The sequence below is a fragment of the Bombina bombina genome, chromosome 3, assembly GCF_027579735.1.
Source record: "Bombina bombina isolate aBomBom1 chromosome 3, aBomBom1.pri, whole genome shotgun sequence".
NCBI lineage: Eukaryota > Metazoa > Chordata > Amphibia > Anura > Bombinatoridae > Bombina > Bombina bombina.
Window position 1 is genome coordinate 311,781,652 of NC_069501.1, and position 17,270 is coordinate 311,798,921.

The 17,270-nt window shown below is 38.6% G+C and overlaps 1 protein-coding gene across 1 annotated transcript in view; it reads left to right on the forward strand.

Annotated features, from left to right (window-relative positions):
* Nucleotides 1-17,270, forward strand: part of POLA1 (DNA polymerase alpha 1, catalytic subunit) — a 1,417,985-nt gene that overhangs the window by 13,723 nt on the left and 1,386,992 nt on the right. Inside the window, exons 4-8 of the mRNA XM_053705268.1 lie at nucleotides 436-510; nucleotides 10,108-10,214; nucleotides 11,470-11,532; nucleotides 11,634-11,732; nucleotides 12,004-12,190. Coding sequence (XP_053561243.1) covers nucleotides 436-510; nucleotides 10,108-10,214; nucleotides 11,470-11,532; nucleotides 11,634-11,732; nucleotides 12,004-12,190 — 531 coding nt within the window. The remainder of the gene's footprint in view (nucleotides 1-435; nucleotides 511-10,107; nucleotides 10,215-11,469; nucleotides 11,533-11,633; nucleotides 11,733-12,003; nucleotides 12,191-17,270) is intronic.

Below are 17,270 nucleotides of genomic sequence, written 5' to 3' on the forward strand. Positions count from 1 at the left end.
CAGCACTTGCTCAGAGAGCCTAAGGTGCTTGTACCATCTGGTAATGACTCAATTTGTTAATTGCTGACATGATACAAGCCCCACTGATGATCTGATCAGCTGCAGTATTTAAAATGTGGGTGCAGTGACAATATCTATGCTTTACGTGCAGAGAAAAATGTTAACACTAAAACAGTGATAACTTTTACTAGAAGCATTTTTGCCAATGCATTTATATTGCAAATATGTTTTTATTCAAATATGTAATCTATGTGCATTTAAATGTTGACTGGAATGTCCCTTTAAGCTGCAATGCCCTTTAAGTTACAAAATATGTCAAGCTTGGCGTTACCTATTTACCAACTACAGTATTGTCATTTGTTTTGTTTTTGTACTTTTTTTATTTCCTATAAACTTTCTGCATTAAGGTTAAATTAAACTTTTTCCACTTTACAGATGGGGCAGGTTATGTAGAAGATGGTAGAGAGATCTTCGATGATGACCTTGAAGAAAATGTGCTTGAAGGCAAAGGTATGTTATTTTGCTTAAGCTGTTTTACTATACAATTTTATTTGAAATGTTGGATATGAAAATTGTTGTTCTTTTATGATTTATTGCATTTTTTAAGCACATTTTTTAATGTCTCTAAATTATATATATATATAACCTAACCCCTGAAATTAATATTATTTTAGTAATTTAATTTGTATTGAGGAAGCTTATTTTTTTTTTATTTTTTTATTTTTTTTTCCCTTGCTCGGTTTAGATAAGATGCAATTTTTTTTGTTGCTTTTTATGACATCACATAGAGAAGTGACTCTAGCTCCATAATAGATGCAGGTGAAAACAGATTAGCTTTTATTAATTATTTCTTCTGTTATGTGTGATCAGTCCACGGGTCATCATTACTTCTGGGATATAACTCCTCCCCAACAGGAAATGCAAGAGGATTCACCCAGCAGAGCTGCATATAGCTCCTCCCCTCTACGTCACTCCCAGTCATTCTCTTGCACCCAACGACTAGATAGGATGTGTGAGAGGACTATGGTGATTATACTTAGTTTTTATAACTTCAATCAAAAGTTTGTTATTTTACAATAGCACCGGAGCGTGTTATTGCCTCTCTGGCAGAGTTTGAAGAAGAATCTACCAGAGTTTTTACTATGATTTTAACCGGAGTAGTTAAGATCATATTGCTGTTTCTCGGCCATCTGAGGGAGGTAAAAGCTTCAGATCAGGGGACAGCGGGCAGATGAATCTGCATTGAGGTATGTAGCAGTTTTTATTTTCTGAATGGAATTGATGAGAAAATCCTGCCATACCGTTATAATGACATGTATGTATACTCTACACTTCAGTATTCTGGGGATGGTACTTCACTGGAATTACTCTGTAAAAAGTACATTAAACCTTTTAATAGGTATTTATTATGTTAAACGTTTTTGCTGGAATGTAGAATCGTTTGCATTTTCTGAGGTACTGAGTGAATAAATGTTTGGGCATTATTTTTCCACTTGGCAGTTGCTTGTTTTAATTGTGACAGTTTCGTTTCTCTCTCACTGCTGTGTGTGAGGGGGAGGGGCCGTTTTTGGTGCTCTTTGCTACGCATCAAAAATTTCCAGTCAGTTACTCTTGTATTTCCTGCATGATCCGGTTCATCTCTAACAGAACTCAGGGGTCTTCAAACTTCTTTGAAGGGAGGTAGATTCTCTCAGCAGAGCTGTGAGACTTATATATTGACTGTGATTAAAAACGTTGCTCTGTTATTTTTACGTTTCAAATTTAATTATTGTTACTTTACTAATGGGAACAAACCTTTGCTAAAAGTTGTGTTGTTTTCAAGGATTGATGCTATAACAGTTTTTCAGTTCATTATTTCAACTGTCATTTAATCGTTTAGTGCTTCTTTGAGGCACAGTACGTTTTTGTTAAATAAGATTGTAACCAAGTTGCAAGTTTATTTGCTAGTGTGTTAAACATGTCTGATTCAGAGGAAGATACCTGTGTCATTTGTTCCAATGCCAAGGTGGAGCCCAATAGAAATTTATGTACTAACTGTATTGATGCTACTTTAAATAAAAGCCAATCTGTACAAATTGAACAAATTTCACCAAACAGCGAGGGGAGAGTTATGCCGACTAACTCGCCTCACGTGTCAGTACCTGCATCTCCCGCCCGGGAGGTGCGTGATATTGTGACGCCTAGTACATCTGGGCGGCCATTACAGATAACATTACAAGATATGGCTACTGTTATGACTGAAGTTTTGGCTAAATTACCAGAACTAAGGGGCAAGCGTGATCACTCTGGGGTGAGAACAGAGTGCGCTGATAATACTAGAGCCATGTCTGATACTGCGTCACAGCTTGCAGAGCATGAGGACGGAGAGCTTCATTCTGTGGGTGACGGTTCTGATCCAAACAGATTGGATTCAGATATTTCAAATTTTAAATTTAAATTGGAGAACCTCCGTGTATTACTAGGGGAGGTTTTAGCGGCTCTTAATGATTGTAACACTGTTGCAATACCAGAGAAATTGTGTAGGTTGGATAAATACTTTGCGGTACCGGCGAGTACTGACGTTTTTCCTATACCTAAGAGACTAACTGAAATTGTTACTAAGGAGTGGGATAGACCCGGTGTGCCGTTCTCACCCCCTCCAATATTTAGAAAGATGTTTCCAATAGACGCCACCACACGGGACTTATGGCAAACGGTCCCTAAGGTGGAGGGAGCAGTTTCTACTTTAGCTAAGCGTACCACTATCCCGGTGGAGGATAGCTGTGCTTTTTCAGATCCAATGGATAAAAAATTAGAGGGTTACCTTAAGAAAATGTTTGTTCAACAAGGTTTTATATTGCAACCCCTTGCATGCATCGCGCCGATTACGGCTGCGGCAGCATTTTGGATGGAGTCTCTGGAAGAGAACCTTAGTTCAGCTACGCTGGACGACATTACGGACAGGCTTAGAGTCCTTAAGCTAGCTAATTCATTCATTTCGGAGGCCGTAGTACATTTAACCAAACTTACGGCTAAGAACTCAGGATTCGCCATTCAGGCACGTAGGGCGCTGTGGCTAAAATCCTGGTCAGCTGATGTAACTTCTAAGTCCAAATTACTTAATATACCTTTCAAAGGGCAAACTTTATTTGGGCCCGGTTTGAAAGAAATTATCGCTGACATTACAGGAGGTAAGGGCCACGCCCTGCCTCAAGACAAAGCCAAAGCTAAGGCTAGACAGTCTAATTTTCGTCCCTTTCGGAATTTCAAAGCAGGAGCAGCACCAACTTCCACTGCACCAAAACAGGAAGGAGCCGTTGCTCGTTACAGACAAGGCTGGAAACCTAACCAGTCCTGGAACAAGGGCAAGCAGGCCAGGAAACCTGCTGCTGCCCCTAAGACAGCATGAATCGACGGCCCCCGATCCGGGACCGGATCTAGTGGGGGGCAGACTCTCTCTCTTCGCCCAGGCTTGGGCAAGAGATGTTCAGGATCCCTGGGCGCTAGAGATCATATCTCAGGGATACCTTCTAGACTTCAAATTCTCTCCCCCAAGAGGGAGATTTCATCTGTCAAGGTTGTCAACAAACCAGATAAAGAAAGAAGCGTTTCTACACTGTGTACAAGATCTGTTATTAATGGGAGTGATCCATCCGGTTCCGCGGTCGGAACAAGGACAAGGGTTTTACTCAAACCTGTTTGTGGTTCCCAAAAAAGAGGGAACTTTCAGGCCAATCTTGGATTTAAAGATCCTAAACAAATTCCTAAGAGTTCCATCGTTCAAAATGGAAACTATTCGGACAATCTTACCCATGATCCAAAAGGGTCAGTACATGACCACAGTGGATTTAAAGGATGCTTACCTTCACATACCGATTCACAAAGATCATTACCGGTATCTAAGGTTTGCCTTCTTAGACAGGCATTACCAGTTTGTAGCTCTTCCATTCGGATTGGCTACGGCTCCAAGAATCTTCACAAAGGTTCTGGGTGCCCTTCTGGCGGTACTAAGACCGCGAGGAATTTCGGTAGCTCCGTACCTAGACGACATTCTGATACAAGCTTCAAGCTTTCAAACTGCCAAGTCTCATACAGAGTTAGTTCTGGCATTTCTAAGGTCGCATGGATGGAAAGTGAACGAAAAGAAGAGTTCTCTCTTTCCTCTCACAAGAGTTCCATTCTTGGGGACTCTTATAGATTCTGTAGAAATGAAGATTTATCTGACAGAAGACAGATTAACAAAGCTTCTAAATGCATGCCGTGTCCTTCATTCCATTCAACTCCCGTCAGTAGCTCAATGCATGGAGGTGATCGGCTTAATGGTAGCAGCAATGGACATAGTACCCTTTGCACGTCTACATCTCAGACCGCTGCAATTGTGCATGCTGAGTCAGTGGAATGGGGATTACTCAGACTTGTCCCCTACTCTGAATCTGGATCAAGAGACCAGAAACTCTCTTCTATGGTGGCTTTCTCGGCCACATCTGTCCAGGGGGATGCCATTCAGCAGGCCGGACTGGACAATTGTAACAACAGACGCCAGCCTACTAGGTTGGGGCGCTGTCTGGAATTCTCTGAAGGCTCAGGGACAATGGAATCAGGAGGAAAGTCTCCTACCAATAAACATTCTGGAATTGAGAGCAGTTCTCAATGCCCTTCTGGCTTGGCCCCAGTTAAAAACTCGGGGGTTCATCAGGTTTCAGTCGGACAACATCACGACTGTAGCTTACATCAACCATCAAGGAGGGACAAGAAGCTCCCTAGCAATGATGGAAGTATCAAAGATAATTCGCTGGGCAGAGTCTCACTCTTGCCACCTGTCAGCAATCCACATCCCGGGAGTGGAGAACTGGGAGGCGGATTTCTTGAGTCGCCAGACTTTTCATCCGGGGGAGTGGGAACTTCATCCGGAGGTCTTTGCCCAAATACTTCGACGTTGGGGCAAACCAGAGATAGATCTCATGGCGTCTCGCCAGAACGCCAAACTTCCTCGCTACGGGTCCAGATCCAGGGATCCGGGAGCGGTTCTGATAGATGCTTTGACAGCACCTTGGAACTTCGGGATGGCTTATGTGTTTCCACCCTTCCCGCTGCTTCCTCGATTGATTGCCAAAATCAAACAGGAGAGAGCATCAGTGATTCTAATAGCGCCTGCATGGCCACGCAGGACTTGGTATGCAGATCTAGTGGACATGTCATCCTGTCCGCCTTGGTCTCTACCTCTAAGACAGGACCTTCTGATACAGGGTCCATTCAAACATCAAAATCTAACTTCTCTGAAGCTGACTGCTTGGAAATTGAACGCTTGATTTTATCAAAACGTGGTTTTTCTGAGTCGGTTGTTGATACCCTGATACAGGCTAGGAAGCCTGTTACCAGAAGGATTTACCATAAGATATGGCGTAAATACCTATACTGGTGCGAATCCAAAGGTTACTCCTGGAGTAAGGTTAGGATTCCTAGGATATTGTCCTTTCTACAAGAAGGTTTAGAAAAGGGTTTATCGGCTAGTTCATTAAAGGGACAGATCTCAGCTCTGTCCATCTTGTTGCACAGGCGTCTGTCAGAAAATCCAGACGTCCAGGCCTTTTGTCAGGCTTTAGCTAGAATCAAGCCTGTGTTTAAAACTGTTGCTCCGCCATGGAGTTTAAACCTTGTTCTTAACGTTCTACAAGGAGTTCCGTTTGAACCCCTTCATTCCATTGATATAAAGTTGTTATCTTGGAAAGTGTTATTTTTAATGGCTATTTCTTCGGCTCGGAGAGTCTCTGAGTTATCAGCTTTACATTGTGATTCTCCTTATTTGATTTTTCATTCAGATAAGGTAGTTCTGCGTACTAAACCTGGGTTCTTACCTAAGGTAGTCACTAACAGGAACATCAATCAAGAGATCGTGGTTCCTTCCCTGTGCCCGAATCCTTCTTCAAAGAAGGAACGTCTTCTACACAATCTGGATGTAGTTCGTGCCCTCAAGTTCTACTTACAGGCAACTAAGGATTTTCGACAAACGTCTTCCCTGTTTGTCGTGTACTCTGGTCAGAGGAGAGGTCATAAGGCTTCGGCTACCTCTCTCTCTTTCTGGCTTCGTAGCATAATTCGTTTAGCCTATGAGACTGCTGGACAGCAGCCTCCTGAAAGAATTACAGCTCATTCTACTAGAGCTGTGGCTTCCACTTGGGCCTTTAAGAATGAGGCCTCTGTTGAACAGATTTGCAAGGCTGCAACTTGGTCTTCGCTTCATACTTTTTCCAAATTTTACAAATTTGACACTTTTGCTTTTTCGGAGGCTATTTTTGGGAGAAAGGTTCTTCAGGCAGTGGTTCCTTCTGTATAATGAGCCTGCCTATCCCTCCCGTCATCCGTGTACTTTTGCTTTGGTATTGGTATCCCAGAAGTAATGATGACCCGTGGACTGATCACACATAACAGAAGAAAACATAATTTATGCTTACCTGATAAATTCCTTTCTTCTGTTGTGTGATCAGTCCACGGCCCGCCCTGTTTTTTAAGGCAGGTAAATATTTTTTAAATTATACTCCAGTCACCACTTCACCCTTGGTTTCTCCTTTCTCGTTGATTCTTGGTCGAATGACTGGGAGTGACGTAGAGGGGAGGAGCTATATGCAGCTCTGCTGGGTGAATCCTCTTGCATTTCCTGTTGGGGAGGAGTTATATCCCAGAAGTAATGATGACCCGTGGACTGATCACACAACAGAAGAAAGGAATTTATCAGGTAAGCATAAATTATGTTTTTCAGTTGTGCTACACTGTAAAATGTTGTTGATAATAAAAATATTAATATTGAGTATAATGGTATTAAAATACATGAATACTACTAACAATAAAACTTGACTTTAATATACCCTTTTAATGCTGAAACTATGGTCACAAGTTTTGTCAAAAGTGCTCTGGCTGAAGCACCAGGATACTGATTCCAGTTCAAAATACAACTTTCTGGGTCTACTCTTTGAGGGACTGTGTTATTTGGAAAATAATTAGTATGTTTGTTCTAAAAAGGAACTGAGGGTAAGAATATGATTCTTCCTTAGGCTCCCAGACTGCACAGATCTACCTCCTACAGAGGGCCATACGGTCCAAAGATTTTTCACTCTCAAGCCTGGGAGATGCAATCTTAAACGGAGGGCATGGAAAAAAAAACAGCATTACCCAACAGGTGTCCAGGTGACTTCTGTGTGTACCAGATTGACAGTCTACAGGGACATCTGGTCAATATATATTTTTCAGACGATTGGGTCCTTGGAACTATTTCAAAACCTTGCCTAAGTTTTAAAAACCTTGCCTATGTATTACTGCTTTGTGACGTAACCAGTCCCACAGGATCCAGTGAAATCTACAGACGTACTCCGGTTCATCGTCAAATGATTACAAGAGTAACTGAGGAAGGTCCAGCTTCTTTAAAGTTTCTTGGTTTCTGCTAATTACTGATTGACGAAAAAATAGAATGGTTCATGGAGGTGTGTTAGATCTCTGAACCTAGTGACACACAGGTTTAAGATGGTTATTAATTTGATTCCACCAAAGGCATTTATGCTGCCAGTCATTCCAAGGGAATGCCTATTTTTACATTCCCATTGCAAAGACATTAATGCAGTTTCTGTGGGGGATCAACACAGTTCATAGCTCTGATGTTTTGGAATTTAATTTTGCCAGAGGTGTTTTAAAAAGGTTATATTGCTTTTAACTGAAAAGCCTTACCTGCAGGGCATAATTGTTTTACATTATTTGTATGATATTCTTCTGATCGCATATTCTGTGGAACAGACCTGTCATCACAGGGATGCTAATTTACATTTCCTTCTGCTCCAAAGCAGTTTGCTGAATCTGGAAGAGAGTCAAGTGCATCCTTACCAGGAAATAATTCTTCTTGGTGCATACTTCAAGTCTCTGAGTGTTTCAACCTCAACAGGCGATTCTAGATCTTGTCAATTGCTTGGGCAGTCTTCTACACTCGCCAGTCCTAACAGCAAGAGTATGGATGTGGATATTGGGGCTCATTGTGTCCATAATCCACATGGTAAAGTGGCCAGATGAAATATGGATACATGTTGTTGAAAGGATTGCAACATTGGTGCAGTCTCTCACAACAGGTTTGCTTTCCTTTCTATTTACAAACCTTTCTACATTAATGGATACAACAGTCAAATCTCTCCACAGATCTTCCACTGGGAAATACATATTCGATACATGTCCAGATGGGTACTTTTTGTTAGGGGAAGCTTACTCAAGGCAAATGTTTTACAGCTGCTTCCTTATTTTCTTCATATATTGTGGAAATCAGGGCAGGTCTCTACTCCTTCATTTTCAACTGATTCTTGATTAAGATTCATCAAGGTACTGACAGACAACAGGACAGCAGTGTCATATCTTTGTTTCCAGGGAAACAAAGAGTTGTCAAGCAATCAAAGCAGTCTAGCCAGCCTTTCTTAGACCCACTAATATGTACAGAACCTCACTGCAATACATCTACAAGTCTGAATTACAAGGTGGACTTCTTGAGTAAGGTCAGTTTCTCTACTACATAGTGGCAGTAGACAATATTTTTTTTTTTTTAAAAAACCCAGGTGTTCAGTAGGTGGGGCTTGGCTGGCATATATCTTATAGCATCAATTGTCGATTCCAGATTCCTCTTTTCTTTAGCTATTATCTATCGTCCATTTCTGTCTATACGCATTTCCTTCAATACCGCTCATACCTAAACTTCTTCTACAGGATTCAACTGGAACCAGTGACTTTCATTGTGATCACACCCTTCTGGCCTTGATGACCATGGTTTGCATTACTAAATCCGACATTGTCACCCTGCATTCTTTTATCTCTGGATATTCTTTGTAAAGGTCCTTTTCTGCATTGAAATCTTTAAGATCTATGGCTAATGTCCTGGCTGTTGAATTCTTACATCTCCAACAACTGAAATGCAACTCCAGTAATGCAGCTTTTACTTGAAGCATGTAAGAAGCCTATGTCTGGGATTTAATATAGGGTCTGGGAGACTTTTTTTCTTTTTTTTTTTTTTTTAAATTATGCCTTCATGTTTTTTCAGTAAGAGATTTCTACAAGGGTGAAATACTCTCAATGCGTCATTTACTGGCGTCAGATGGTTTCAGTAACCCCTGATTACGCAATTCTTTCACACCCTTGTTCATAGTCTTCCTTTTTACTGATCTACTACCCCAACATAGGATCTTCTCTGGTAATAATGTTGAGATAGAGGCTGCATTTTCTGTGATAATTTCATTAGTTTTTAACACTCCAAACCCATTTTTGGTAGCAGTTGGCCCAAAGTGTGTCTGAATTACAAGCCCTTTTGTAGAATAGCCTAACATTTGCTTTTCACCAAGTCAAATTTGTTCTTACTGTTCTTGGCTAAGGGTGTTTTTGCTTTTCTTGCTTCCAAATGTCATTGTTTTGCCCTCTGTTTGACTGACAAGAAATCACTCTACAGATTAGATGTTGTCTGCATTTTCCTATCTATGTCAAAAGAACCACATACATTAGCTTGGCAAACATACTCTTTATTCTTCAAGGACTTCACTGTGGTTCTTGCTAAAAAAAAAATAATATATATCCCAATTGGATAGTTTAGGCTATTTTCAGATTCTATTAACATAAAGTTGAGTCAGTTCAGGCTTCTTGCATTGTCTGTGGTAGTTTAATGGGCATAAAAGAAAGATGTTTCTCCTGTAGAAATATATCATACAGCTGTTTATACATTGCCTCCCACTTTTCTTTTTACATTCACTTTATCAGTTGATTGTCAGACCATTTTCTTCATGCAAATTATGGGAAAGTGAGCTTTCAGTAGTTTCTACCCATTATCATTTTGTACGCTTTGTGTATTTTTAAAAAAAAAAATTTTTATACTCCTCTCACTGCCTCTATCAACCAAAGCAGCCAGTGGAGAGGAGCAGATCTTGCATGAGTGAAAATGTATAGCACTTTTTTTTTAAATTTATTTTTATTATAAATTTTAAGGTTTTAGGGAAATTTGAACATACCAATGTCTACTCTTCAAAAAAGGATATCAAGAGAATTAAATAAATTTCATAATATAAAAACTAGACCTATGTTTTGAGAAAAATTAATCTGGTGTGATGTTTGTTATTACAGGGAAAGGAGGAGCTAAAGACAAAGCAAATGTTAAGAAGTCTTCTGTATCAAAACCAAACAATATCAAGTCCATGTTCATGGCTAGTGCGGGAAAAAAGACACTTGATGTGAGTTGTTGCTTGGTCACTTTTGGGGAACTTAATGTCTAAAAATGTCATTTATACTGAAGTTCAGAAGTTTTTGTATTTTATAAATACATGTAAATGGGGTACGCGATTTCCACTAGTCCCAAATAAGTAAGAAATTTAACTTTTTCTTATCTTTAAAGTGAATGTAAAGTTGAATGAATGAGTGCCCGGTTTCAAAAAATACTATTAAAAACAGGGGCACTTTCATTCATTAAACTTTACATTGCAGCATTTAATAAATAAATAAAATAAAATACTTGGCTTTTTCTTTAGCAAACCCGGACCTGCGATACTCCGCCCGCAGCTCCTCTGTACTTACCTCAACAATGACGAAACCGGCTTCATCCAATCATGGCATGCACTCCAGAGCGTCGCTGTTGTGATGCCATGCCGTGATTGGAGGAAGCCTGTTTCGTCATTGAGGTGCTAAGTACAGCATTAGAAGCGGGTGGATCATCGCCGGTATGGTTTTGCTAAAGAAAAGATTAGTATTTAAGAAAAACGCTACAATGTAAAGTTTAATGAATGAAAGTGCCATTGTTTTTAATAGTATTTTTAGAAACCGGGCACTTATTCATTCAACTTTACATTCACTTTAACATTGAGTGGTCTAGTTCATTTTTACCCTGGGCTAGTAAACTTTATAAATATCAAAATAACAAGAGTATTGTAGTATGCAGTAATGCTTTTTTTTTTTTTTTATTGGACTAACATTATGTAGTATAAAAGACAAGTTTGAGTATTGCTTCAGACCTGAGGAAGAGGTAAAGCTTGTCTTTTACCATGTAATGTTAGTCCAATAAAAAAGGTACTTTTGTTATTTTGATATTCAACTAATGGGCTAATACGGTTACTAATAAAAATATATATATATATATATATATATATATATATATATATATATATATATATATATATATATATATATATATATATATATATATATATATATATATATATATATATTAATTATAAAGTGGATGGTTGACTCCCCGAAATGTCACTGTAATCAAACTATTGATTTTCTGAAAGTCCAGTGAGTGCGGATCTGTAATTTTGAAGTGTGTGTATATATATATATATATATATATATATATATATATATATATATATATATATATATATATATATATATATATATATATATATATTGTATGTATATATATTTACATTTAATCTTTTTTCCCCATTATGTAAATTAAATTTCTAAATACATTTTTTTTTTTCTTTGCAGAAAACAGTTGACTTGTCAAAAGATGATTTACTGGGTGATATACTAAGAGACTTAAAATCTGAGGCAAGTATTTGCTTAGATTTTATAATGAACTCTTTTGCAAACAAGCATATGCAGCCACCTTTGTGTGGATATATTTTAATTGCTTTTTTTTTTTTCTTCAGTCTCCTCAGATAACTCCGCCTCCTGTCATTACTTTAAAGAAGAAAAAGCTGGCTGGTGCTCCACTAAATCCATTTTCTTTGCAAGCACCTATTCAAAAGGTAATATGACATGAAAAACTATATTTAAATTATACATAATGTTTAAAGATGAGTATACCTTGACAGATGTACATCATTGCAAGATCTCATTTTGAAGCTGAGGTTTAGCAAGTGCATCTGCGATATGTCGCCTGAACAAGTCTATATAAATAGGAATTATTGCCTTTGGTACAACTTAGAGTTAATTATTCCAGCACTGTAGATAGGAATACGGGCTACCTGCCTTATTGTTTTTAAAATGTCTAATTTAGTTTTTCTTTCCATCTTTAAGGTTTCTCCTGCACATGTCCGAAAACCACCAGCTATTGCAAAGCATGATTATCCTACAGCTGCTGCTCACTCAAAAACACCCAGTCATTCTTTTAAACCTATGGAAATTAAGCAAGAGCAGAAAACTAAAGCTGAGACTCCAGATTTGCCTAAAAATGGTTCTTTAAAAATGGAAGATTCCATAGAAGGTATTTTTCCCCTTTTATTGCAAAATAGCTTGACCCTATTATGTGTTATGGGCTAAACGAAAGGTAAATGTTGGATCTAGAGAGGGATCTAAGTGATTATGCATATTTGTTTTTTTCATTGCTTAAAGTGACATAAATGACACTAGTATACTGGGGTTTACAGTACCAGCATTTTACCTTTACACAGCTGATAGAAAACAACATTAAAAAATAAAAGCTAAAATAGCCTACCTTTGTTCTTAACTCCAAAATTGGCACTGTATGTACAAAGGTACTGCAGTGTATAGCATATCTACCAATCTGCGATAGACTGTTTAATTGCATGTGTGTGTGTGTATATACATATATATACATACATACAAAATTTGTTTTTTTTAGCACACCTTACAAAAAGTTTAAATCAACATCTGGGAGTGCTGCCAATATGACCCAGTAATTACACAAACAAGGAGGTATCAGCGCCCATCCATTTTCAAAAGCACAACATATTTTTTACTGCTGCAAAAAATTGCCTGCATATACATCAAGAGACAACTATTCTTTTTTAAAAAATATTGGGAACTTAGTCACACGATATGGCCATATTTTGCTTAGCCAGTCACCGCTTACAAGGTGCCCCAATTCGACTGGTCCTATTCTAAGTCCTTTTGCCACAGAGGGCTGAAACATTCCTGCTTTTACTCTCCATAATAGAATGAGACTCCCTGGCTTTTTATTCACAACTCTTTAACACTGTAATGAGCACACCTGAACTTGGGTGGGGTGCTTAAACCAATGGGAGATGGTCAGTCTCCCTGGTATTTTTAAATACAAATACAAAATTTGTTTTTTTAGCACACCTTACAAAAGGTTTAAATCAACATCTGGGAGTGCTGCCAATATGACCCAGTAATTAGACAAACAAAGAGGTATCGGCGCACATCCATTTTCAAAAGCACAACATATTTTTTACTGCTGCAAAAAATTGCCTGCATATACATCAAGAGACAACTATTCTTTTTAAAAAAAAAAAATATATATATATATATATATATATATATATATATATATATATATATATATATATATATATATGCAAAATAGAAATGGCTGCAGCACACCAAGTTAGATTTATAACATTTTTATTACAAGCAGTGAAATACAGGCGACGTTTCGGGCTTCTGCCCTTTCTCAAGCCTTGAGAAAGGGCAGAAGCCAGAAACGTCACCTGTATTTCACTGCTTGTAATAAAAATGTTATAAATCTAACTTGGTGTGCTGCAGCCATTTCTATTTTGCATATTAATACCTGTCAAGGTGAGACAGAGGCTGCTTGCACCCTTACCTAGAAGTGAATTGGTGCTGGACTTTAACTTGTTCGTATGTGTATATATATATATATATATATATTTGGATATCTATACTATAATCGCGTTTGTAACGCGTCCGTCTGCAGTTGCACGCGCATCCTTAATGGAAGGTTGGCAGTGCGAGGCAGTCAAAATAATTCACCTGGATGCAGCGAAGCTGCATCCATGTGGATTCCGAAAATGGCAGGGTGGTGAAAGAGTGGATACTTAAACCACCCTGCCATTTTCGGAATCCACCGGGATGCAGCGAAGGCAAACGGAGCATTAAAAAAAACAATCTAACCGTCCGCAATAAGTAATACAAAAAACTAACCTCCCGAAATAAGTATTTAAAAAAAACAAAAACTAACCGCCTGTACAAAGTATTAAGAAAAAAAAACACAATAAAATTATTAACCTCTAATCTGCCAACCCCCCACAACCCATTAAACCTAATTCACCTATTAACTCCTTAACAGTCCCCTAACTTAAAACCCCCTAAATTAAACCCTTAATTGCATTAAAAAACATAATTTATGTAAGAACTTACCTGATAAATTAATTTCTTTCATATTGGCAAGAGTCCATGAGCTAGTGACGTATGGGATATACAATCCTACCAGGACGGGCAAAGTTCCCCAAACCTCAAAATGCCTATAAATACACCCCTAACCATACCCACAATTCAGTTTAATTAATAGCGAAGCAGTGGGGTGATAAAGAAAGGAGTAAAAAGCATCAACAAAGGATTTTGGAAATAATTGTGCTTTATACAAAAAAATCATAACCACCATAAAAAGGGTGGGTCTCATGGACTTTTGCCAATATGAAAGAAATTAATTTATCAAATAAGTTCTTACATAAATTATGTTTTATTTCATGTAATTGGCAAGAGCCCATGAGCTAGTGACGTATGGGATAGTAATACCCAAGATGTGGAACTCCACAGAAGAGTCACTAGAGAGGGAGGGATAAAATAATAACAGCTATTTTCCGCTAATAAAAAAAAAAAAAAATCCACAACCCAAAATATAAGTTTATTCTCATAATGAAAAGAAAAAACGCAAACATAAGCAGAGGAATCAAACTGAAACAGCTGCCTGATGATCTTTTCTACCAAAAACTGCTTCCGAAGAAGCAAATACATAAAAACGGTAGAATTTAGTAAATGTATGCAAAGACCAAGTTGCTGCTTTGCAAATCTGATCAACTGAAGCTTCATTCTTAAAATCCCACAAAATGGAGACTGATCTATTAGAATGAGCTGTGATTCTCTGAGGCGGGGCCTGACCCGACTCCTAATAAGCCTGATGAATCAAAAGGTCTAACCAAGATGCCAAGGAAATGACAGAAGCCTTCTGACCTTTCCGAGAAACTGGAAAAGAAAACAAATAGACTAGAAGTCTTCCTGAAATCTTTAGTAGCTTCAACATATTTCAAAGCTCTCGCCACATCCAAAGAATGTAAAGATCTCTCCAAAGAATTCTTAGGATTAGGACACAAAGAAGGGACAACAATTTCTGTATTAATGTTGTTAGAATTCACAACCTTAGGTAGAAATTTAAATGAAGTCCGTAAAACTGCTTTATCCTGATGGAAAATCAGAAAAGGAGATTCACAAGAGAGCAGATAATTCAGAAACTCTTCTAGCAGAAGAGATGACCAAAAGGAACAACACTTTCCAAAAAAGTAGTTTAATGTCCAAAGAATGCATAGGCTCAAACTGAGGAGCCTTCAAAACCAAATTAAGACTCCGAGGAGGAGAGATTGATTTGATGACAGGCTTGATACGGACCAAAGCCTGTACAAAACAGTGAATATCAGGAAGCTTAGCAATCTTTCTGTGAAATAAAACAGAGCAGAGATTTGTCCCTTCAAGGAACTTGCAGACAAACCCTTATCAAAACCATCCTGAAGAAACTGTAAAATTCTAGGAATTCTAAAAGAATGCCAGGAAAATTTATGAGAATAACACCATGAAATATAAGTCTTCCAAACTCGATAATAAAATCTTCGTAGAAACCGATTTACACACCTGTAACATAGTAATAATCACTGAGTCAGAGAAACCTCTATCACTAAGGGTTCAATTTCCATAACTTCAAACTTAATTATTTGAGATCCTGATGGAAAAACGGACCTTGAGATAAGTCTGGCCTTAATGGAAGTGGCAAATGTTGGCAACTGGACATCCGAACAAGATCCGCATACCAAAACCTGTGAGGCCATACTAAAGCTACCAGCAACACAAACAATTTTTCCGTGATGATCTTTGAAATCACTCTTGGAAGAAGAACCAGAGGCGGGAAGATATAAGCAGGTTGGTAACACCAAGGAACTGCTAACGCATCCACCGCTTCCGCCTGAGGATACCTGGACAGGTACCTGGGTAGTTTCTTGTTAAGATGGGAAGCCATCAGATCTATTTCTGGAAGACATCACATCTGAACAATCTGAGAAAACAAATCTTGATGGAGCGACCACTCCCCCGGATGTAAAGTCTGACGGCTGAGATAATCTGCTTCCCAATTGTCTATACCTGGGATATGAACCACAGAATTTAGACAAGAGCTGGATTCCGCCCAAGCAAGTATTTGAGATACTTCTCTCATAGCTTGGGGACTGTGAGTCCCACCCTGATGATTGATCTATGCCACAGTTGTGATATTGTCTGTCTGAAAACAAATGAACGATTCTCTCTTCAACAGAGGCCAAACCTGAAGAGCCCTGAAAATAGCACGGAGTTCTAAAATATTGATTGGTAACCTCGCCTCTTGAGATTTCCTAACCCCTTGTGCTGTCCGAGATCCCCAGACAGCCAACCTGAAAGACTTTCATCTGTTGTGATCACAGTCCAGGTTGGACGAACAAGAGGCCCCTTGAACTATACGATGGTGATCTATCCACCAAGTCAGAGAGTCGAACATTGGAATTTAAGGATATTAATTGTGATATCATTGTATAATCCCTGCACCATTGTTTCAGCATACAAAGTTGGAGAGGTCTCATATGAAAACGAGCAAAGGGGATCGCATCCGATGCTGCAGTCATGAGACCTAAAACTTCCATGCACATAGCTACTGAAGGGGAATGATTGAGACTGAAGGTTCCGACAAGCTGAAACCAATTTTAATGGTCTCTTGTCTGTTAGAGACAGTCATGGACACTGAATCTATCTGGAAACCTTAAAAAGGTGACCATTGTCTGAGGAATCAAAGAACTTTTTGGTAAATTGATCATTAAACCATGTCTTTGAAGAAACACTAGTTGATTTTTGTGAGATTTTGCAGAAAGTAAAGACTGATCTAGTATCAAGCTATCGTCCAAATAAGGAAACGCCGCAATACCCCGCTCTCTGATTACAGAGAGTAGGGCATAGAAAACATTTGAAAAGATTCTTGGAGCTGTCGCTAGGCCAAATGGAAGAGCGACATTGGTAATGCTTGTCTAGAAAAGAGAATCTCAGAAACTGATAGTGGTCTGGATGAATCGGATATGCATCCTGTAAGTCTATTGTGGACATATAATGCCTTTGCTGAACAAAAGGCAGAATAGTCCTTATAGTCACCATTTAGAAAGTTGGCACTCTTACATAACTATTCAAAATTTTCATATCCAGAACTGGCCTGAATTAATTTTCTTTCTTTGGGACAATGAATAGATTTGAATAAAACCTCAGACCCTGTTCCTGAAACGGAACTGGTGTGATTACCCCTGAAAGCTCCAGGTCTGAAACACACTTCAGAAAAGCCT